We start from the raw sequence: 24,456 nt of genomic DNA on the forward strand, positions 1-24,456 counted from the left end.
GAAATTACTCCCCCCCCCAAAAAAAAAAAAAAAACAACAAAACCTAAACACAAGACATCCATGGTTGTATGCAAAAAGGACAGCTCATTATCTGGAAGTTTGGGCCCCTCACAGAAGTATTGGGAAGGTGCAGTACTGAAGCATGGCTTTGCCCTGAAGATGTTTCTTACATTGCCTACGCACACAGCAGCACAGGGCTGTTGCTTATGCCTGTCAAAGCTGCTTTTTTTAAAGGTATCATTATATCTGAGCTGCAAACCGAGTATTCTTATGAGGTTCAGCTCCATACGATCACTTACAGTCCTTCCTCCAGGAAGCCCACAAAACATAAAGGAAGGTCTGAGCTTTCTGGAGTCCCTCTGTCAGGGAGCTGCACCTCTTCAGCCTTGGTACATAGCTAAGGTCAATGTGGAGCCTGTAATTTTCCATGCGTGGGGTCAGTCCCCACTTTTCCTCTCCCTGTGCCCCGACGGCTGTGGCCTCTGGCCTGACTCCCCCCTGAGCACCTGCGTGGCCTCGTAAACACCAGGCCAACTGGTAAGGCCTGGGCAGGCCCTGTCAAGCATCCCACTCGTCAGGAGCTTCACGGGCCAGCCGAGCTTCGCAGGCGGCCTAGAGGCCCTTCGGAAGAAGCGCCCGGCGCCACGATTAAAACGGCCGTATGGGGCTGTGGAAGGGTGCGCGCCCAGGCCCGCCGCTCTATGGTGCCCCCGAAGGCCGCTGGTGGAGCAGGGGTAGCTCGGGGCAACGCCGCCGGGCCGCCCACCGCCCCCGGGGCAGGGCGAGGGATCGGGACGCTCCCGCCGCGCCTCGGCAGAGACAGCGATGCTGCGGACTGAGAACCCGCGTCCCGCAAGCCTGGACGGGTGCTTGGCCAGCGGGGTCGGGGCCTGCCTGGGTAGGAGGGAGGGAAGGCTGCGGAAGAGCTGTGCCTCAGCGCATCCCCGTCCTTTAAGACCTCCCTGGGCTCCTGAAGCTGCACAGCTTGCTGGAAATATGCGGGATGACCGGCGCGTTACTCCGCTGGCCCGCCCGGAGACGTAGCACCCTGCCCCTGTAATTAGCGTGAGGGCTTGAACTCTTTAACTGTAAATGTCCCGGGCTTAGGACTTGGAAACCTTTGGGAGAGGCATCAAGCCCTGAATAAAGTTCTGTGCCATAAAAATAAAAGTACGCGACGTGCCCACGGACGCGCGGCCGTGCCGGCGGGCTCTCGGGAGGGAGCGGCGGTCCCATTTGGGGCGACTCTTTAGCGATCCGCACCAGCGCTACTCCGCATGAAGCCAAGCTACCCCGGCTGGGGCGAGCCCCGCTCTGCGGACGCGGGGGGTGCCAGCCCGGAGACCCTCAGCCTGGGGTTCCGCCGGGGCCGGTCTGCGTCGGTCCCGCCCCGCCCCGCGCAGCGCCACACGTGCGGCGCCGGCCGCTCCCAGCTGAGCGCTCAGCTGACCCCGCCGGCCGAGGGGCCGGGCCGCGCCGCTGCTTCTCACTGGCGCAGCGCGGGGCCCGGGCAGGCCGCGCCCGCCCCCGCACCGCCTCCTCCTCCGCGCACAGCCCCGCGCCTCCCACCGTCGCCGTTGCGCCCATCGCAGCCCGCACCTCCCTGTAGCCTGCCCCGATGTGCTGAGCCCGCGCGGCCCCAAACCCGGCGCCTTCCGCCATCTCTCCGCGCCGGCCGTTGGAGCCGCCCGCCTCGCATCCAGGGTAGCCGGCGGGAGGAGGAGAAGTCAGCCTGCCGCCATGGACAGCCCCGGCGGCGTCACCGACAAGAAGAGGTACCGCCGGCCGCACGGAGGCCTCCCGAGCTGTCTTCCCGCGGCGCCGGGGCTCGGCCCGTGCCGGCAGCGCGCTGCCCGCCCCCCGCTCGCCGGCCGGACTGAGGGCCGCCTCTCTCCCTCTCCCCCGGCCGGCCCCCCCCCCCCCCCCCCCCCCCCCCGGTGCTGCCGGCGCCGTCCCCCGGGCACCCCGCCGCCCCCCGCTTTGTTACCGCTGCCCCCTCCCCTTCCCCCGCGCTGCCCCGGCCTGCGGAGCGCTTCGCTCTTTCATTGCTTCTCCTCCCCGCCGTCCACGTCGCCATTTTGTCGGCGGGGGGAGCGGGCCGGGGCTCCGCTGCCGGGGTGCTCCCTGTGGCGGGAGCTGTCCCGCCGGCCTGGCGTGGCGCGGCGCACGGCTCCACGCGCGGGTGGGAGCGCGCTCTGTGTTTTCTCCCCGCGGGACGTGCGTGGGCCCCGCTCCGCTCCCCGTGCTTCGCCGTGGCGCCCGGGCGGCCTGTGCGCCCAAACCGAGACACCCGGCTCGGGCGAGGAGCGGCCGCAGGGCTGTGAGAGGAGCCGGGGCGCGCCCTGCGCCTGCGGGGAGCGACCGCGGGCTGCCTTTGCCTCTGAAAACGAGTGTGGAGGAATCGGTTGTGCCTTACTCCAGATCATCCCGGGCTCGGTGGCCGCCTGGTTTTGTGTAGAAACGGGCGTTTTTGGAATCTGAAAATATGATTTGGAAAAAACATCAAACCTAAACCCTTGTTGGGGGGGGGGGGGGGGGGGGGGGGGGGACGGGACGGTGTGAAGGGTGGCTGGACACTGTGAGTTGAGGAGTATGAATAATTCACCAAGGATTGTTACCTCAAATTAGAAGGGGGAAATAAAAGTCCTAAAAGCCTTTGTTAGGCGGTGAAGTTAGGGAGTTTGAGTATTTGGGTGACCAGATTTCTGCGTTGGTGACCCACCGGCGTGCTTTGTGGAGGGATTAACTGCAGTAATCGCCATCTGCAGAAGACGCCGTTTATTTATATTGATATCAATACCTTTTTTTTTTGGGGGGGGGGGTGCTTTTTTTTTTCTGAGATGGGTTTTCTTAGCTGTTGTATCAGAGGGTCATCTGAGTAGGTTAAACGCCGTCAGTGTTAAAGTGCGTAAGTCGTGTCGGGAAGTAGACTGGCTTGGGTTTTAAAATGGATGGTGAGCTTTGTGCTGAGCTGGGAGTGCAGGGTTCTGGGCTTGGGAGCGGGCAGCGCTTCACCTCTATGTCTGTATCACCTCGGTGGTGATTTGGAGTTGTTACAGTGGTGCAGGGGTAGTCTAATGAAATCCGTATAGTGGGGCACCTGGGGGTAGCACCGGTTCTCTGTAACCTTTCTCTGCTGAAAGCTGATGGCTATTGAGAAGTCTGGGAGAAGATGTTGCAACAGCAATGGTTATTTTGTGCTTTGCTCGGCTGCCCTGATGTAGTTGCAGGTTTTGGGACTTAAATTGTTCTGTTGCTGGTTTTGGTTCTGTTTGGTCGGGTTTGTTGTTTGTTTTTTGTTTGTTTATTTGGTGTGGGGCTTGTGGGTTTTTGTTTTGTGTGTGGGTTTTTTTGTTTTTTTTTTTTGTTTTTTTTTTTTCTTCAGCATTTGTTATTTTTTACTTACCATTCTGTCCCACTTGGGTACTTTTTTTTTGCAATTTCCTTATCCTGGATGTAATCTGCTTTCTGCAGAATGTAAGAATCAGTATGCAAAGCTTATCCTTCCTTCCTTAAAGGCAGGGCTTAAGAAAGAGAATTCGTTGTTTTCTGTTTCCTGTAGGCAGAGTTCAAAGTTGGGAATGTTTCTTATAAAACGGTAAGGAACATTCAGGTTATTTCTGTTGTAAGGTTGTAATGGAAAACATAAAGTTGTATCTGTGGTAAGCTCATCCTGGGGGCTGTGAATGTGCAGTTGAGCAAAGATGGCTAAGCAAAAAGGAAGGATATGAGCTCACCAGAGAACTTATTGAGAATCTTGAGCATTTCTCAAGAACCTGTGTTGTTTTAGATGGGTTTAGGTTTGATGGTCTCCATGTTGAGAATACCTTTAAGGGAGAAGACCTTTGAGTCTTGTTCTTCGATTACAGAAATTTGACTGATTGTATGTATTATACACCTCTGTTTTGGCATGCATTGCGATCCTTTTATTCCTTGTCTCTCTCTGTGCCTGTATTTGGATAGTGTTTAGCTCTTGATAGTTGAAGTGAAGCTTGTTATTTGCTTAACTGTGTGCTGTGAGATGCAGAATTATGGAATTTGACCGAGTGTGTGTCTTGGTCTTACATAAATGTAATTTAGTCATAATAGTAAGTGTGGATTAATATACTGATGTGTTGAATCCATTCTTTCATCTAGTCCCAGGCTTCTCATATACATACAGGTGGAAAGATTCCATAAGAAATGAAGTATCTGTAACATGATTAGGTATTGAGTTATTTGGGTTTTAGCTATTCTTCAGTAGTTGTATCACTTTCATGTGAGCCTGGGGTTTCCCCCATGTGCTACCAGGGTGAGTTTGTCTCAGTGCATGGAGTTGGTAAAACAGCATTGTTGGGAGTTTTGTTTGCTTATTAACTCTCATTTGGTTCAAATTTAAGGCACTTATTGAGAAGAATGCCGATTTTTCTGAATATTATTTTAATAAACTCTAGTGCGTAGGTGGCAGATGCTATGAAAAGGTTTTCCCCAGGTCTGTGGTGTGATGCTTCACTATTAGCAGAGTAATTCTCTCACCATTTTAAGTAAATGACCCATTTAGGGTTACTGGTTACACTGCTTTGGTGTAGTGGCTTGCAGGTAGACACTCTCAAAAAATACATATGTTATGCTGCAGAGAAGGACTTAAACCAATCCAGAATTCATTTTTCTAATGGGATGGGTGCTAAATAAAAATTAGAGGCAGGAGGATTTAAGTGATTCCTTGAATGTTCATTCTGAATCTTAAGATGGTGAACTTTTACATCCTCACTTGAGTGTCTTGCAGAAAAGCTTCAGCTTTTCAGCTTCTTGGATCTGAGACTTGAAACTTAACATCTAGTGTCTAAGGGATGATTTGGAAGACCAGGGTTTTGCTGCTGGATCTCTGCCATTGAGTACAGCTCCAAAATCTGTTTGAGAAGCCCAGGTCCTGTGCTGCTGGTGCTGAGGGGCACTAGCTACTGCTGTTTTTTCTTAAACTTGTGTGAGGTCTTAAGGGTTGTATGTGCCATTGTTTTTTGTCTGTTAGTTTCTTTCAGTATTGGTGGAACTGAGCCACCATTACTAGAGTTGAAAGCAAATACAGAAACCTTTTGTATCTACTGTGTTGTAAGAAGGGGAGAAATCTTTCAGTAAATCTGCTGTAGTGTCTCACCACAGGTATGGGGAGGGCAGGGTGGCTTCTGGCTTACAGAATGGTGGTTTTACTGCTTTCTGGCTTTTTCTGGATTGTCTGTCTTGCCATGGGGCTTACCTTGTGGTAGTGCCTGTGCTGTCTGTTCTTTGCTGTTTCCTCAGACATGAAACAGTTTTGAGGTCCTTCAATAAAAGCCATCAGAAATTACTTTTGAATGCCCACTAAAAATAAAGGCAACAGCATAGTGCTACTGCCCTTCCTGTCTTGTTATTAAGGCACTGACACTCGGGGAAGAATAGCCATGGAGGATTTGCCTACTGAAGATATTTTCCATAATTTTGCTCTGGTGATGCTTTGGTCGCCTTTCATCAGTGAAGGTGGGAGTGTTTGGCAGTATGTTAATGGAAGCAGCAGGAGGGTTTTCTGTTTTTTTTTGTTTACGGTAAAGCTTGCTTTGCCCTTTTAAAACATAGTGTCTCCAGTCTGCAGTCTGGGGCTCTTGATTGGCATGCCTGAAATACCAACAACCAGTCCACATTTAGTGAAGAGGTCTAGCACAGATGTGATCAGATGGCCCTGGTTATCAGGTGGTCTGTAATAGGGTGATGGGATGGTAAAAGGTTTTTATTTCAAGTACCTTCAAGCTTTTTTAGCAACTCTGTCTTGTGTAGGAATGCTCTTCCTTTCTGGTGCCGCTGGAGGCACATCCTGGACCCTTTTCGGGTGGGGGGAACAACACAAATGAATCTGCATACTGTTAACAGCAACTTCAGCCTGGCAATTAAGTCAGCTATTGGTTTAATGGTGAAGGTGTGAAGTGGATAATCCATTTTATTCCCTCACTTAGTTGCCATCACAATTTTCTTGGTTGGTTTCTCATCAGAAATATCCATCAAGGGCTTATTTAGGTAAGGACATGCTAAAGTATGTCCTTTGTAAGCCTTGAGAAGAAGGTTGCATGCTGTTTTTCTACCACCACAAGAGATGCCAGAGAAGACCATGCTGCTATCACGTGTAAGGCTTCAGTCAGCAATGTTAAAGTATGCACTTGCAGGTGCATACTTCCTTCTTGGTGCATTGTAAAAGCAATCGTAGACCTTTATTCCTCCCTATCCTTGAACTATGATGCATGGAGTTTATAAGGCTGTTTCCAGGACTCTGATTGCTGATGGTGAAGTGGAAATAAAAGTCAGTAAATATGGATAACACTAGCAAATGTCAGCAGTGTTGCACTGTAAGCCCAAATCCTTCTAAGATTCTTGAGAGTGCGCCTGTTTGCTTTGGTGTGCTTCTGACCCAAAAGCCTTGAAGATGCTTGCTGAGCCTATGTAACTCAGTGGATTGAATTCTTGAGTGTGTCGTGTTGTTCAGTAGTAATATTGCACCATTTTATGTTAAAGATTGCATTTCAAGTAGGCTCATCTGACATTTTTGGTATTAAAGAGGACATTGGATGACAGAAACAGCTGGTTTTTGATTATTCTGTTTGCTCTTCTGCAGAAGAGAATTTGGCATTTTAATCTCAATTTATTCTTGCAGAGCTTGGTGTTATGATATGCCAACAAAATAATTTTTATATGATTGTAGAATATGCTTTGTTAAGTAAACCCAGGAGGGAAGGACTGCATGGTTCAGCAATGGTATACGAGAGCATCTAGATTTTCCTGATGATGCTGCTCTTTCAAGGAGATGCAAATACTGATCTGATTACAAGATGTGTTATTTAACAAACAGCTCAAACCAAACACAAATCTTGCAAGAACTGTAGCAAGAAGGCACAGTAACCTGTTTCTAGTAAGCTGATGTCCAAAAGGAAGGAATGTTCCAGATTACAAGTCATCAGCTCAAATGTGCCTTTTATCTTCACAGACACAGTTATATAGGCAGGTGTTTACATGCCGCAGAAAAACCACGTAGGTAATGCATGGAAAGAACTTGGACCTAAATCATCTTTTCATGTTCTAACAGCCCTTTCTCTTTTGAATTTGAGAAAGTTTGAGTATTTTGAGCCTCTCTTGAGAAACCTTTGTATTAGAGCAAGCGGAGGAGCATGCAGAAAGTGAGTGTTCCACTGAGTACTGCGCCAAAATGGGAGGCACTTGGGGGTTTTACGACATTGGTAAGGACAAAAATGGCCCAGGAGAGAAGGTGAGCTTTTTTACTTTAACTAATGACTGAAAATTCAGGAAAGTTACAGGTTTTCAAATGACCTATGAATATGAAGACTGTTAAAGGTTTTCTTCTATTATTTAGTTTAGAATAAAAGCCTCTATAAAAATTAAGTTCTGAAACTATTAAAAACATTAACATGAAATCAAGGGAATACATACCAGCATATATATATGTGTATATATATATAAAAGGTTTTTTGTTTTGGGGTTTTTGTTTTGTTTTGTTTTTTTTTAAATACAGTTTATGTGGGTGACAAACACTTTAAGGTTCTTTGTGGAGCCATAGGCTCAGTTGAAGCTATGCCCATTCATAGCAGCTTGGGAGTTTCGTCTAAGATCTCAAGAGTAAGTGCATTGATAAAGAGGAGTTTCATCACATGCTGAATCTGTAATTTTTATTTTTTTTCATGTTGAAGCCTGATAATACTGGGACTTCTACAAAAAATGAAGCCTTTTAAAACACTGAGAAATTTTAGTATCAAGACATTTGAAATGGCTGTGCTGGCACTGAAGAACTGGTGCTTTGAGATGATCCATTAGTTGTTCCTTAAAGACATCCAATACATTATAAACTGTGTGTGTGTGTGTTAGGAGACGCCGTGCATCTTCTGTTGAATTTGGTGTGGTGTGAATGAACACTTGTTAAGCGTTCTGAGCAAAAATGTTATATCTTGTAACTCACTACATTAAAATAGAGCCTGAAGCTCAAGTGAAGAATAGAGGAAACTGAATCAGCAGCACTGAACTATGCTATTATATTTACAGCAGTGGAAGATTTCACCCAGTAACTTACCAAATCACCTTATCAACTCGATTTGTAATAGTCCTGGGAGTGTTACCTGAAAAAGATGACACATTTTGTTTGCCAGAAGGAGTCATTTCGCTGTCAATCCTAAAGCAGATTGGTGTTAATTGTGAAAGTACATTTCAAGAAACAGAACAATTTGAGGCTGAGGCCAAGGCCTGTTTGGTGGTTTTTTTTTGATGGTGAGTTTTTTGGGGGTTTTGTTTTGTTTTTTTTTTTTTTTTTTGTGAATAGTAAATGGACTGATAAAGCTAGAGAGGGAGTTACTAGAGGCTTACCTTGTTATGTTTGCCCTCTGCTCACATCCATCAGAAGAGGTGAGAATGCGTTCCACAGAACAGAAGACGTGAAGTAATCCACATCAAATGTAAAGGCTTCAGCCTACGCTAAAGAAATGAGAAGGTCTACATGGTTTAGAGGGGGACAGAAGTATTTGGTGCCCAGTCCGTCAGAAAGGCCTTTTCCTGTGTTCCCTGTTGAATCTGCTGGATGTTGAGCTGACATTGCTGTGGGCTTTTTGTCCTAGCTGTTGTTGCAAGTTTTTTTCTTGACTGCTTAGTGGATCTGTTAGTTCTTTATTCATACAGGAAAAATATCTCTGTTGTTTGCTTGATTTTTCTTCTTTTTTTATATATATATATTTTTATTAACCTTTGATCATAAGTGCCCTGTTAACTGAAAGCAGTTGAGGAACAAGAGGTAAAAGGACAAGAACTTGGATGGAAGCAGTGAAGGGAAAATGCCCAGCCTCCCATCTGGAAAACCTGAATACAATGACATAAATGATACATATTAAAGCCATGATTTAAACTAAAATTAGTCACTTCATCAAGAGTTTGCATCTGTTGGAGGACAGACCAGTTTGTAGCTAAAGCATTCTTAACTGAGAGCCTGACAGATATCTCAGGGTTATGTTTTGCATCTGTGTTGTGAGCTTGGTACAAGTAAAAGCAGGAGGGCTGAAGCATGGGGAGTTCTTAGTGGCTAGTTGTGTAAAGTGGGTGTCCAGATACCTCTCTTGAATAGCTGTGTTTTTTTTCTGTAATAATAAACACAATTTAAGCACAAAGTATCTTTCATCCTGAAGGGCAGACTAGAGGTAATTAAAAAAAATAATGCTGTATTATACCAAAAAGCCGAATAACCAAGCTGGGGAAAAAAAAAATAAAGAATTTTCTGGCAAACAGCGATTTGTATGCCATGTGGTTATTTAAAAACAGTAAATTACTATGCAGAGGTAAAATACCAGCGGGTTACATTGTGTAGTAGGACACAGCAGGTTTGCTTCACGTTCTGAATTGGAAATACTAATTCTGGAAGCTTTCAGTTTCTTGATCACACTTCCTAATCGGGGAGGTAGTTGGGGTTTCAGGTCAGCTCGAGGCCAAATTGAGGTGATGGATAATCTTGGCAGTGTGTGGTCCTGTGCTGGCTTCAGGAATTTCAGGCTCTGCTGCCTGTTCCTGTGTGCCACAATTTACTTGTCTGTAGAATGGCTGTTTGTATAGACTTCACAGTTTTGGTAGTAAGACTTGACTTTGTAAGTTAATGAGTAGCTTGGTGGACTCTCTTCTCACTGCTTTTCCCCACCATCGTTTTGCAAATGGCAGTAGGTTTCAGTGTTCACTCAGAACATATGTGCTGCTGTAGCTAATTTGGTCTGAACTGCCTGCTGGCTCTCTTAGGGTTTTTTTGGTGGTAGTCAGGTTAGAATAAATGCCTGTAACTACCTTACGTAATGAAAATGGATCAAATTGCTATGTTAGAAGGGAATATGCATTGGATTGAGTTCTAATAGTTTACATACAGTGTTGTCATCTTTGCCTGGCTATTATGCTGTTTTCTGCAGTTAAATCTCCTTTAATTCTTATTGTATATAAGGTATTTCTGATTTCTTTTCCTGAAATGGGTTACTGGGCTATAATGCTCATTAATTCATAAAGAGCAAGACTTTAGTCTAGAAAATCACATGCTTATGGTTACACATAAGATTTGGGTGTGGGTTTTTTTTTTTTTTGCTTGTTATCTTCCTCACAGAAAAAATGAATGGCTTTGGCAGTCTGTGCCTTTTTTACACAAGTTTGTATGTGGTCAGTATTTTCTTGGTGCGCTGTTGTGCTGTAGGTAAGAGCGGCTGGCATGGACATGCCTATGGTTGAGCTGTTCAGATGGTTCACCTCACAGCTAGTTAGGCTGGTGTGAAGATATCAGTGTTAATGTCTTCTGCTGGGGTATTGCTGCAGACTGGGAGTTGCATACAGCTGTGCTGGCAGAAACAGCTGGTTTAGGCTAGGTGTGAAAAGATGACCAAGTTTTGTACCAGCTGCAGGAATGAGTTCAATCTTAAAATCAAAATAAGAGGCTGCTTACAGGTCTACTTTGATACTATCATGATGGCATGTACTGTTAGGGTAGTATTGCACCGTAATAGCTGCATCTTTTTGGTTTTGCGTAGTGAATGAAAAATGAAGCTGTGTTACAGCAGATGCAGTTTTTGTGGGTCCATTTCTAAGCCTGGTATTTCCCGTGCTAGTTTTACAGTCTGAGGAGAGGTTGCGTCTAACAGTGAAGTACTGAGTGTGAATCTTGTACTGGTAAATGATGGGAATTAATGGCAGAACTGAAAACTAGTTGGAAGTTCAGTAATGAGACGTTAGCAGATTTGAGGCACGTTATTAATTTGGATTATAGTATTTCCATATAGTATACTTCTGTGAAACTGTTTAAGAGCAGGTACCATGATAAATACAAATCCACTCAACTGCAGAAAACAGTTGTAGAGTGAAAAAATGTGAATTGCTATCGGAAGATGCTTATGAATTTTTAGAATGTTCGCAAAACCTAAATCAAGAAAGGTGAGCCTGGATTAATTATTACATGCACAATAGCTCTTTTACATGGGAACTGAAAACATCTTTAGGGCAAAATCCACCTGATTAGAGAAACAGTAAGTTAGAATGGGAGAAATGCTAGAAAATAGATAACAGCAATAAAGGCACATACAGGAACTCCCTTGTTTCTTGTGTTACTGTAATATTGTATACACAGTGTAAAATTTTCCTTATAATGGGTGGTGATTTAGAAAGTAAGAAGGAGGCAAAGTTGACGTACATGTTTTAAGCTTTGTCCGTTGACCATTTTAAATCTAGCTCTTTTAAACTGAAATTTATTGGTTAGTGATGGTATTTTCCAGGGTTCCTTCAGGCAGTGGTAAATAAGCAGGAACAAGTCAGCTTAAAATGTGGTCATTGATTAGTTTTCCACTGAAGGAGATGAAAAACGTGGGGTGTATTTAATTGGAGAACCACGTGTAGAAGTATGCAGTGGTAGACAGAGGGGTCTTTGGGATGCTATGGGGAGCAGTATATTGTTTGAGAGACCCAAATCATTCATATGGCAATGACAGAAGTTGCACATTCGAGAGTCCATGTTAACATCTGTTACTCTGGTGCAAATGTGATTGCTGCTGATGTGCTTTGTTCTGAAGGCCATTGGGCCAGTTCTTGCTTGCTGTAAAACTTTGTCCACCTTGCTGTATTTTAAAGCCTTTCTGATTTGAGGCAGTGAATGGGAGCCTGCAGTGAATCCTGGTGGTGAAATACGTTTTTGCTCTGGGTCTCTCATTCAAATAGCTGTTGGAACTCGGTTGTTTATTCAACTGTTGCATGTGAACATCTCTTACGTATAGAAAATGCATAGGTTTGGGTTTAAAACTGTCAGTGAAGCACTGCTTTCTGTGAGCTGTGATACATAACCTGCTCTGGATTGCTCTCTGCTTCTGTATTCTGGTGGCAGAAATACAAAATGGAAATGAATGTCTGGCACTGAAATTGTTCAGGAAAAATCATACCTGAAAATGCATGCAATTTCCTGCCTAGCACTGGCATTTCTGATATTTTCATTGCATGTATAATCCACTCCAGCTCAGATTCTTCTGAGTCTTTAGGAGGTTTTCTTTCGTGCAAGACTGATAGCAGAAGGTTGCTCTTAATTTGGGGGTTGGTTTTAAATGGAGCCTTGGTTCCTGTTGTCTCAACAGAATGGCTATTTCTGTTGTGAAGGCAAACTGCCCCTTTACATAGGGGCAGTTTGGAAAATCTCTCTTAAATGACTTATTTAAGTTGATTTTAAAGCAGTTCACATCTGGCTGTTTAAAGTCCAGCTTCCTTGAGCTCCTTTGCTCCCCTGTCCCCTTAGTTGAATGAGAGCTCACTTAGGAAATATATTTTCTGTACAGGGATTCATCATCCTTTAATTGACTACACCGAACTTTGTGGGCAGCTACACATGATGATGTGTGTTTTTTCATTTACGTTATGCAACTGTAAGTAACAAAGCTTAGAGTAGTTGCAACAGTGAAGGATTTTTTTAGTTGGTGGCATCCTATGTTGAGGCAACTCTGACTTCACTTGGTAATTAAACCTCATTTGTGAAAGACCTTTTCTCTATTAATTTGATCCATTAAAGAAACGCTCTTTGAAGCTGGTAGTTAATCTTCCTATTTAAATTGCTGGGTTTTACTCAGATTGGTTACAGCTTAGTTTTAAACAGCAGCTAAAAATAGCAAACTGTTGTGCTGTACAGTTTAAATATCTGTTTATAGTAGTAGCCTTTCTAGAAAGGAAATACCTAGTAAGAGGGAAAGGAGACTGCTGCTTGGACAGCACTGGTTGGTACCAGCATTGCACTTTTCCTTGAGCTTTGCCCATCACAAGCTCAGGCAGCCCTCCAGTAGGCAGCACTTGATTCTCTTACTCCAGGATTATTTTGTAACAGAAGCACTGTGAGCTTGATTAGAACAGTGTTTCATTCAGTGATCAATAATTCAATGGTTTGTGAGAAATTTTGACTGTTCATGTTGAAGTCTGCTGCTAAGCATGCTAAAACCAGGCAAAAATCCAGAAACTAGCTGAAATATTTTCAAGAACGTTAGCCTTTGAGAAAGAAAATATAAGGGAAGGGGCTCAAATCACAACTTGTGAGGTTAGCATCTATTTTAATCTCTTGTATTCTCCTTCTCTACATCCCCTTTGTGATTTGCACAAGCCTGACAAACTTGTAGACTTGAAGTGCGCAGCGTTATTGCCAAAACATGGGGGTTTTAACTTAGAAGTGTCTGCAGTTGAAAAGGAAGCCCTGACAAAACTGCAGGCATCTAGGCAGATGCAAACCAATTACTTCCAGTAATGCTCCCTTGAGTTTCTATTGTAGAATGAACTTTCTGCAGGTGTAGGGATCTTGAATGAGTAGCTAACAAAGAAAAATCGGAGTTATAAGCGTGGATCTCTCTAAGGCAGCATAATTACTTCTGTTAATTTTGTCAGTGAATCTGTGGTCTAAGAAGAGGAACAAAGATAATCCAGATGTGTTTTCACCTCCACCCTTAGTTTTTCATGAAGAAGAAAGTTCCTTTAGGCCTGTCTTCATAAGAAATGTTTAATCAATTAGCTTATATAGCAATTTTTTTCAGTATTGTTAAAGGTCAGACTTCTTGTAATAGCTGTTTCCAGATATATCTGTAAGTTAAGAGCCTCAAGCTTCTCAGTGCAAGATGTCCATGACTGGAGCAGGAACTTCTGTTGTCATGGGGAAATTGAATGTGAAGAAATCTGCAAGATGGGAAGTATTATCAGATATTTTAGGCTACCCTTCTGAGGAACATGAGCTTACATTCATGGAAACTGATAGAACTACTGTATGTCTGGAATTTTTAAAATGGTGAAATCCATAAGTTAGTTTTCCAAAAGATCTCCATTACTGTTGATTTATTAATGTTTCTCATTATATAGAAATAGTAGTTCTGTGATCAAATAGCCTGATAATGCCACCAAAGGAGAAAACACAATCCTATTCTTAGCTCTATAAAACTTACCATTCTGAAAACCAAGCTTCTAGCACTTCTTTCTGCTGGCAGTGGCAAGGGTTAGGAGGAGAGGATGGTGGGGTTGGGGATGGATGGGGATGCCATATGGTTTAATGAAGCTGGAGAAAATGAAGGTAATCACAGAAGAGGTTCTGATACTTTAGTTTGTCTTTATCACAGCTTATTGAACTTTTGTGTTTCAAGGCATTCATGCTTTCAGTGTTAGTTTTAGTGCTTTCGCTTGCATGTTTCTCCACAAACTAGACAAGTTTTTGGCCTAGTTTGGGGGTAGCGCATCAGGTAAATGATTGCAAGCATGTTCTTTTGGGTGTATATGTGCGTACATTAATCTGGTTCATTATTTCCCAAGTAATACCAGCTTGTGAATTGCTTTCCTCTATCATTTGTGATACCTCTCACAAGAGGCATACTAATTAAAAAGTGCTTTTGCACAGATCTGCAAACTTAGCAATGTGAATTTGGCAATGGTAGTATGTGACTTTTAAGTCTAGTGATATTTGAAAAAATTAATTCCTAAATTGTTGCTAATAAGTAATGCTGTGTTTTCTTTTTTAATTAGTGATGCATTCTCTTTATGATAACATCGAAAGGCATGTGACTTTGAATTATAAAAGTACCGTTTACAGACATGTTTATCTTACACTTTTCATGTAAGTCAGTGGAAAAAAAGAGGATCCTATAGATTAGTGCAGCTGCCTTTTGTACCTCAGGTGTATGTAAAATAAAGATAGGGTGCCTTCAGAAGATATATGAAAAGAAAAATGGGCAATAATACCGTACGCTTTTATATTGTCCATTAAAAAATGAAAGCACATTTAACTGCAGTGACATAATTTCCTTGGGGACCATATTTCTTTTTCAAATGTAAAAAAATTTGGAGCTTCCATCTGAAAATGCTTACTTGAAAACTCATGTGACAGATGCATGAGACAAACGTGAACCAATGTGGGTACTGGGAAAAGGGAGAATTATCCATGTTACCAACTGAATGAGAGTCTTAGCTGTTTGAGTGCTTGCTTTTAGTGAGTTGTCTTTTACTCAGTGTGCCTTAGAGAAGGTGAGCCTAAGAGAAGCAATGGAAGGAGAATAAGGCACCTTCTTAACAGCTGGAGTTTTCCAGTATAGGGGAGACTATGGAAGGGGCTGTACTGGAGAAAGCTGGCAACGAGACTTTTTGGATTGCTTGAAAGTCAGGACACCTCATGTTAAATCAATATCTTTGCTTATCTGACCTGTTAGGTGGGCTTTATAAGGATGGTAACAAGGGAAGAACTCGGAGGGTGTACGTGAGGCTGCTAGAGCATTGAGGTGGAAATAATTTACACTGTAGTATTTTGAATGGACTTAAGGAGCTAGGAAGGAGGAAGGAAACAGGATTTGGAGGCTAGAGAAGCAGCTGTCAAAGCATAAGATAAGTACTTCAGGAATGGTTCTGAGTATGTGGATGTCTGTTTGAATTTGTCTTGTTGGAATACTCTGTGGGCTTGAATTTAATTCTGTCAGAGCCCAACCATGGCAGAACTCTCTACACAGAATTACAGTTATACTTTTGAACTGAGGTTTTCAATTACTTGATTTTGATAACTGGGTACTTGGCTACTGGGCAGCTTAGTTTCAAATTTAATTTGCAAAGAGAACTCTGTTTCCTGTATTAACTCCAAACTTTGTTTATATAGGATTAGCTCGGAACGCAGAAAAGAGAAGTCAAGAGATGCAGCCCGGTGCCGAAGGAGCAAGGAATCGGAAGTATTCTATGAGCTTGCCCATCAGCTTCCCTTGCCCCACACTGTGAGTGCACATCTGGACAAGGCATCCATTATGAGACTGACCATCAGCTACTTGCGCATGAGAAAGCTGCTAGATGCTGGTAAGCAGATAGTGTAGCAGAATCTGGAAAAGGGGCTGGAGTTATATTGAAGAACAAGCTATTTCCAAAAACTATCAGCAGTTAAATACATAGATAGTCACTTTCTATGGAAAGGTGGACGACTTTGCAGTAGAAATAGGCTGTTGGTGATGGTACCGGAAAATTATAGCCACTCTTCAATGTTGGTTTTTTTTTTCCCTTTCTATTTTGGTGATCCTAGTTAGCTCATCATGGCAAACTAGCTGAATATATATATCTGTCTCTGCAGTTACACCTACCCATGCAACTACAGGAGTATCTGAGTTAGCTTATGAACCAGTATCTGTATAGCATGCCACAGATGCTGTACTCGTTATTTGTACTCACGCATGCATACCTATACCACATGGAGAAGTAACTTGGATAATCCATACTCTGAAACTTCTCTTAGGAAGCCCCTGAGAAGTTTGTAACGGCTTTTTGAGATAAATGGTAAGATTTTTGCTATGCAGTCCTTTTCCTTAAGGTAGAAGGTTTCTTGGTTTATGCATAAAAGCACAGAGGGTTAACCTCACTGATTTTCTGTGATTTGTGATACCATTTCTATAGCTTGAAACATTTAATTGACCACTTAGATAAGTGAATTATACTAGTTTAGAACAGTTCTGCAAGACTGACTCCTTGCAGACTGGTGCCAGAAGTTGTTCCTGATAGTAAGTGAAGAATGGCCTTCTATGATGGGGCTACAGAACTGATGGACAGGGGTAGAGCAGTTGATGTCATCTACCTGGACAAAAGCGTTTGACACTGTCCCACACGACATCCTTGTCTCTAAATTGGAGAGACATCAATTGATGGATGGACCACTCGGTGGATAAAGAACTGGCTGGATGGCTGCACACAAACAGTTGTGGTCAATGGCTCAATGTCCGGCTGGAGACCAGTAACGAGTGGTGTCCCTCAGGGATCGGTGTTGGGACCAGTCTTGTTCAACATCTTTGTTGGCGACATGGACAGTGGGATTGAGTGCGCCCTCAGCAAGTTTGCCGATGACACCAAGCTGTGTGGTTCGGTTGATACCCTGGAGGGAAGGAATGCCATCCAGAGGGACCTTGACACGCTTGTGAGGTGGGCTGATGCCAACCTCATGAAGTTTAACCATGACAAGTGCAAGGTCCTACACCTGGGTGGGAGCAATCCCAGGCACAGCTACAGGTTGGGCAGAAAAGAGATTCAGAGCAGCCCTGCAGAGAAGGACTTGGGGGTGTTGGTTGATGAGAAAATGAACATGAGCCAGCTTCAGTGTGCGCTTGCAGCCCAGAAAGCCAACCGTATCCTGGGCTGCATCCAAAGGAGTGTGACCAGCAGGTCGAAGGAGGTGATCCTGCCCCTTTACTCTGCTCTCGTGAGACCTCACCTGGAGTATTGTGTGCAGTTCTGGTGTCCTCAACATAAAAAGGACATGGAACTGTTGGAACAAGTCCAGAGGAGGGCCATGAGGATGATCCGGGGACTGGAGCACCTCCCGTATGAAGACAGGCTGAGAAAGTTGGGGCTGTTCAGCCTGGAGAAGAGAAGGCTGTGTGGAGACCTCCTAGCAGCCTTCCAGTATCTGAAGGGGGGCTATAGGGATGCTGGGGAGGGACTCTTCACTAGGGACTGTAGTGACAGGACAAGGGGTAATGGGTTCAAACTTAAACAGGGGAAGTTTAGATTGGATATAAGGAGGAAATTCTTTCCTGTTAGGGTGGTGAGGCACTGGAATGGGTTGCCCAGGGAGGTTGTGAATGCTCCATCCCTGGCAGTGTTCAAGGCCAGGTTGGACGAAGCCTTGGGTGTCATGGTTTAGTGTGAGGTGTCCCTGCCCATGGCAGGGGGGTTGGAACGAGGTGATCTTAACGTCCTTTCCAACCCTAACTGTTCTATGATTCTATGATAATGGCTGATGTTTACTTAAGTGAAAATGTGTGGCTGCTTGTAGGTGAGCTGGAGACAGAAGCCAAAATGGAGAAGGAACTGAACTGTTTCTACTTGAAAGCTCTTGATGGATTTGTCATGGTTCTGTCTGAAGATGGGGACATGATTTACATGTCTGAAAACGTGAACAAGTGTATGGGACTCACTCAGGTGAAATACTAACAATTCCTAACACTGTTTCAAGTCTATAAAAGTTACGTTTTTATATATATAAAATTAGACACCTGTATGCCTCTTATTTTTTGCAGTTTGAGTTGACAGGGCACAGTGTCTTTGATTTCACTCATCCATGTGACCATGAAGAGCTGAGAGAAATGCTTACACACAGAAATGGTGAGTAGAAAGACAAAATTGATTTGATTTTTTTTTTTTATAGATAGTTCCTGTTAGCATTAGTACAGTTGGATATCTGCCAGAAAAAGCTGTTGAGAGAACAAACTAATATCTTTTAGTGCTTAAATCTCAAAACAAACCTTGTTCAGCGATACTAACAGAAATAACCAGAATGTTTTGGCAGTATCATAATTAAAAAGGAGAGAAGACTTCATTACTACTTTAATCTAAAACAAAATTCATGACTGAAATGGAATTATTGAAGGTTGAAAGAATTAGCATGCCTGCAGGAATAAAATTAGAGGTAACTTGAATAAGAATGATCTTAAGCAACTGCTGTAGAGGGATACGGAGAAGTTAAATTGGTGCATTTGTTCTGGTCTGGGTTTTTCTTTACAGGACAATTTGAAAGCAAATACTTTCTTCCAGGAATCTGTGATGGTATACTTAAAACAAAATAAAAAAAGATACTATATTTGAGACACTGAAAAAGTAATTGTGCAATACTTGGATAGTCCCAGAAAGGGCTTTGGGACTGATGCTTCTCTGCACCTTTTAATTGGTGCATGAAATTGGTATCTTTTCACAGATTTCTGACTCCTCTCTGTCTGAGAGAGCAGAACACTGTGTTCACATATTCTGTATGCTTTTGAATTTAACCAGTGCCCATGAATTACTGCTTTTATGTCTTCTAAAGGTTTATTAATGACTATAAAGACTTGGCAGCCTACATGCCTCCAAACAAATCTGCTTTACTCAATTGTTAGATGTCCAAAATCCAACCTTTTTAATTTCTGTTTCATCAAACAAGGGTTATATGGATTCTGAATCTAGATTGTGCTAAATTACCAAGCCTGACCTCTGCTTTCATCTTACGTTGCCATTCTGTTTAATTCAGTGGAAGTGACCTGATAAGATACCATAACATTAAGGGCCCCAACTTTGATTTTGTGTTCTCTAAACTGCCCTTAGTATTAAAGTATTCATGTAAGTAAGGCTTGATGAGACTTCCCCCACCATCGTTCTGGGATACAGTAATGCATCTGGGAGGGGATGGGGAAACAACTTCACTAAAGCAGTGTGAAAAAAAAAAAAAAAAGGTCTTGTTGCAAAAGCTTATTCTTAAAAATGTCATATTGGTGAGCTTCTCATGCAAACCAACTGTAGTGTGTCTAAATTGGCCAGACAGGAATAAAATGTCTGGAAAGCATTATTACAAAATCTGTCTTGCAAATGAAGTTGGCAGACAAAAGTCTAAATTACAGTAATAATAGTACATTTTTATATTTATTAGAATTCCCAGGTTGCATTCTGTTGTAGCTCTTACATCACTGGAATTATTCTGGTTTTGAATTAAGCAGTAAATACTCCCCTTTGGGATTGTACAGGTGCAAATGACTATGAATGTGACTGGTAGAAACTGAATTGCATTCTGATTTTATGAAGTTTCTCTTTAAACTTTCAGAGCTGGCAATCTTAAAAATAATGTCCAGTGCTGAATCAGACTTGAGAAAGTTGCTCCATCTTTTACAGTGGCTTCTTAAAGCAGAGCCTTAAACATGAGGACTGGTAACAATAATGTGTGGTCTTCAACTATGAATTCCTAGATTGGTTTAACTCCTGTTTTATAAAAAAACTTACTGAATTAAATAATTTTTAGTTGCTTCTCTGAGCTCTGCTTTATTCCTCCTCCCCTTTAGGAAGGGTATTTTGATGTTGCATGAAGTAGGCTTGTCCCCCGTTAGCCTCAGCTAGAAGCTATCGACAGTGTAGCATAGGGGCTTTAACGTTTTTCTAGTGAATTTTGTGAAACTAGTAGCTGGAGTACAAGTACCGTGAAGAGTTTCATAGCTGCTGTTGTCTGTGGAGGATGAGAGCAAATTACTGTATAAACTTGTATCGGAAGTAAGCTTGCATGGTCTGAACCTCCACCCTCTGCCATGATTTGATCCTTACCCCTTAGCATACCTCAGCAAACTTACTCTTCCACTGCTCCTTATCCTAGGTGCTTTATTTCCTTCTGCCATGCACAGTGAGCTGCCCTCCTGTTAGGATCAGTTTGCATTTTCTTTGCCCAGAATAGCCTAGCTAGTAATAGACTCTGAAAGGTTCTCCCCCTGTAAAGACAAAAAATTAAAGCTTGATGGTAGAAAGACTAAAAAAATTAGTGTGACTAATATTAATTTGTGTTACGATTTCTTGGCTATTTTCTCCTCCAAGAATGCTAATAATGTGTTTAAAAACTTGGTACTGTTTACTCTGAGTGTAAATATTTGAATGCATGTAAACAGCAGAGTTTTAAACTCTGAATTGAAAAACTTAAAACACTGCAGTCCTGAAAAGCTACAGGTCCAAAACACACTTCCCTTCAGTGAGTTACTGATGCATTTCAGTGGAAACCAACTCAATAGCACTTCTTATTCTGCACATGCTTTTCTTGTTCTCTCACAATTTTAAAGGGTATTAAATTTTCAGTTGGTCTCTCATTCTCCTCACTCCTTTTTCCTGGGAATGTGGGGTTGGGTCACAGTAAAACTTATTCTGAAAAGTGGTGTTATCCAAAGCACTTCTAGGTTTACCAATCTTTTTAATTTGTGGGTGTTCTCCTAGTCTCAGAAGTCTACAACATGGCGGGGGGGGGGGGGGGGGAGGGTTGGGGAATTAATGCCTTCCAAAGATGATCCAAGAGCTTAAGAATTGATTTACTGTTTGCTTTTCTAGGTCCTGTGAAAAAGGGCAAAGAGCAAAATACAGAGCGCAGCTTTTTTCTCAGAATGAAGTGTACACTGACTAGCAGGGGAAGAACAGTGAATATCAAGTCTGCTACATGGAAGGTAACTAATGCAAAGGAATATTTATGTAGTTTGTCAGCTTCCTGTTCAGATGTCATAACACTGTATTTCAACATTTTGACTTCATGTAGTGAGATGGAGTTTCACTATCTAATGATTGTGCTTCAATATGCTGAATTTTAATGCTGACTACATTGTGGAGGTAACTGAAAGAGTGTTTTAAAATTAGTTTTTCAAAACTTTTAATGAATTCTCCATTTTAAATTAGAGGTCATTTGCTTACTAGAAATTATAATTACTAAATATGCTTGCATAACGCTTTCTCCGAGAAAAAAATATTTGACACCACTTATGCTGATACCTGATTTCTTTTGATTTGACACTGTAAACGTGACAGTTGAGGTCTCAATTGAGGACTTCAGTATAATTCTTTCTGAAGCTGCTGGCTATCCCTTTTGTAACGGTTGGAACAAAAAAAAGCCCAGCCTGATAACTTTCTGCAGTGAATGCATTTTATCCTCTGGACAAAAAGTAGCCTTTTATTGTATCGAGTGGTATCATGGCTCACAATTCTCTATTATAACCTAAATTTCATTATTCTGGATTAAACTGTTGTCTTTGCTGCTGTCCATAAACAATTTCTGCTTCAGAATGGTTAAAAAAAAAACACAAAATGTGAAACTTACTGTGTCTTGGAGAATGTATGTGATTACTTCTGCGGAAGATTTAAAATGGAAGTCACTACTATTAATATAACTTTCCAGTTTAAATAGTAAGATACCCTTTGTGAGGCAATTCCTTATCAGTGTCATCATTAATGTAACTTTCAAAGAACAGTTCACAGAAACACTGAAATATCAAGTGTGGCTTCAGCTAGTGCCCAAGAGGAAGTTGTTGGCAGCCCGTGTACTCATTGCATTCTGCATAGCGTGAGGAGGAAAACTGCTGCTCTCCTGTAGCCATCCATCTGAAAGCACTGCTGCCCTTCTGTTGTTGCTATCACACTGAGGGGTAGGGAGGGGAAGGACTTTGCTCTGGGTGTGTTAATGGATTGTGTTGTCTGACAGACAAGAACCTAGTCTCTTTTTAAAATAGAACTTTCTCATAGGTACTCCACTGCACTGGACACATACGTGTATATGACACATGTGGTAATCAAACTCACTGTGGCTACAAAAAGCCTCCCATGACGTGTCTGGTGTTGATCTGTGAACCTATTCCTCATCCATCAAACATTGAGGTCCCCTTGGACAGTAAAACGTTCCTCAGTCGTCACAGTCTTGATATGAAATTTTCATATTGTGATGAAAGGTAATATATATTTTGTAATTTAAAAAAGAATAATTTGAAGGATTTGCAGGGTTGGTACATGTTGGTTGATGCTGGCCTTATACGTTTACATAGTCTTACAACTTGATTCATCTGCACAGCAGAGTCATTGGTGACATACTTCAGCTTTTACTAAGTGATCAGGATGTCTTATTTAAAAGCGTATTTTTTAAATCTAGGGAGAGTGCAGGTTATTATTTTGGAATAAATCTTTTGCCTGCAGTTAACTGCCTGTTCAAACTGGTATTTAGTGTAGCGACAGTAATTAAACTGAAATCATAAGGTTCTCCTGGACACTGAAAAAAAGGGAAGGATTTTAGGTTTGTCAAAGATGGTGGTGCATTTTCGTGACTGAAAAGAGTGTGCATGTAATACTTGTTAAATGAGTTTTATTGTTACCACTTCACTTCCTTGGGAGATCAGTGTCTGCTTTCTCCAGCCCAAAAAAACCCCAAAAGTTTAGCTGTACTTTTGATGCAATACATTTGCTGTTAAAAATGAGATGTCTGGGTTCAGGTACAAGTCATGGGTGTAGTCAAATACACAAGACTGCTCTTACTATTCTCTGGAAACTTAGTTTGACAAATTTAAAAAACAGAAGTGAAAGAAATCACTGGCCTGAAGTTTTCTTCTTGTTTGAGTCTGGGGGTTTTGTGGTTTTAATCGAGTATTATTTGCTACTGCCTGTTGGGTTGTTTGTTTTTTTTTTTTTAATAACAAAAGCAAACTTATAATTAGTTAGTGCTGTAACACGCAAAGAGATGTCAGTGCAGGTTATTTTCTGTCCTCTACAGAAACTACTGTTCTAGGGTTGATGGTGTCATATGAAAAGTACTTACTTGGTCACATTCGGCATGTAGAATAGGGCAAAATAAATGCGTTTCCCTTGTTTAGCAGGGCCCTCTAGAGGCTGAAGAAAATACTGTTTTCTTTAAAAGCTGGCAGTGATTGAGTGGGAAGAATCATAGAATAGTTAGGGTTGGAAAGGACCTTAAGATCATCTGGTTCCAACCCCCTGCCATGGGCAAGAATAAATCTGATTCCTAATTTTTTAGTTGAAGGTTTACAATAGTTGATGCATAGCTATCTTATTTTAGCAAATACTCATATTTGCTTAAGCTGGATATTATAGTCCATAAGTAGCTGGTCTACCTTTAAGGAGAAAGGGGGAAGGCTAGAAAGCAGGGATTTACTTAATCCTGTCCATAGGACATGATTTATAAATATTCAGTGAGAAGTAAAATCCTGTTCCTGCTGAAATTTCCATTTTAAAAAAGCATATTTTAAAATTTTAAAAAAGGCAATTTATTTAAAAATGAAAACTCCTAATAAACCAAAATTGCTGCTAATGTGTATGTACTGGGATTTTTCTAGATGTGCAAGCATTCAAATTCTTTAATGTTTGTGCTAGTCAGTGTCTGCTTTTACTTAGCAGTTTTTTCCCTTGTTTTAAAGAATAACAGAGTTGATGGGATATGAGCCAGAGGAACTCCTGGGTCGCTCAATCTATGAGTACTATCATGCGCTGGATTCTGATCATCTGACCAAAACACACCACGACAGTAAGTAAAAGACGCATTTAAAGCCCTCCAGCTACAGGAGATGAGCTACAGCACCGGGATAAAGTGACAGAAGAATGAAGGCTTTCTTTTAATGGCAGATGTGAAACTGCAGTGAAGTTACCTTAAAACAGGGCTTTTTTTTCTGCCTGTAATTAAAGCTGGTGTCCTTTCTGCTTTCAGTGTTCACCAAAGGGCAGGTGACAACAGGACAGTACAGAATGCTTGCTAAACAAGGTGGCTATGTCTGGGTTGAAACTCAAGCAACTGTTATATACAACACTAAGAATTCTCAGCCACAGTGCATAGTTTGTGTAAACTATGTGTTGAGGTAAGTTGGGTGTGCATCGCTGTTCTGTGTCATTATCTTTGCTGAAGACGAAGTCAGATTCTGATGGCACTGCATCCTTTTTTCAACTTGTTAAGAATGTAGTCTCCTGTTGAATGTGTTATGGTATGACTATTTCCTACTAATGAAACTTTGCTTAGAATACTGCCTGTCCTAAGATTAGGAAATGCATTTGAAAACAAAACACTTTTTTGATCTTGTAGTGTCAATAGGAAGATCTCTGTAGGCACATGAACGTAGGGCTAGCCTCTGCTGTACTATCACAAAGGAAGTGAGAGAATTTGTGTGTGTTCTA

General features: G+C 42.3%; 1 protein-coding gene across 2 annotated transcripts in view; it reads left to right on the forward strand.

Moving 5' to 3' along the window:
• The first annotated feature begins 1,661 nt into the window (after positions 1-1,661).
• HIF1A (hypoxia inducible factor 1 subunit alpha) overlaps positions 1,662-24,456 on the forward strand; it is a 30,360-nt gene continuing 7,565 nt past the window's right edge. For both annotated transcript variants that reach the window (XR_008972992.1, XM_057416081.1), the window contains exons 1-8: positions 1,662-1,775; positions 15,653-15,843; positions 17,804-17,949; positions 18,048-18,132; positions 20,854-20,966; positions 22,033-22,235; positions 23,709-23,815; positions 23,996-24,143. Coding sequence is in view for 1 of the 2 variants with exons in the window: in XM_057416081.1 (XP_057272064.1) it covers positions 1,741-1,775; positions 15,653-15,843; positions 17,804-17,949; positions 18,048-18,132; positions 20,854-20,966; positions 22,033-22,235; positions 23,709-23,815; positions 23,996-24,143 (1,028 nt within the window). In the remaining variant the exon portion in view is untranslated. The remainder of the gene's footprint in view (positions 1,776-15,652; positions 15,844-17,803; positions 17,950-18,047; positions 18,133-20,853; positions 20,967-22,032; positions 22,236-23,708; positions 23,816-23,995; positions 24,144-24,456) is intronic.

This window comes from Pezoporus wallicus, unplaced genomic scaffold, assembly GCF_028554395.1.
Source record: "Pezoporus wallicus isolate ANWC-B61680 ecotype Strahan unplaced genomic scaffold, APGP_CSIRO_Pwel_v1 scaffold_2146, whole genome shotgun sequence".
In the NCBI taxonomy this organism is placed as follows: domain Eukaryota; kingdom Metazoa; phylum Chordata; class Aves; order Psittaciformes; family Psittacidae; genus Pezoporus; species Pezoporus wallicus.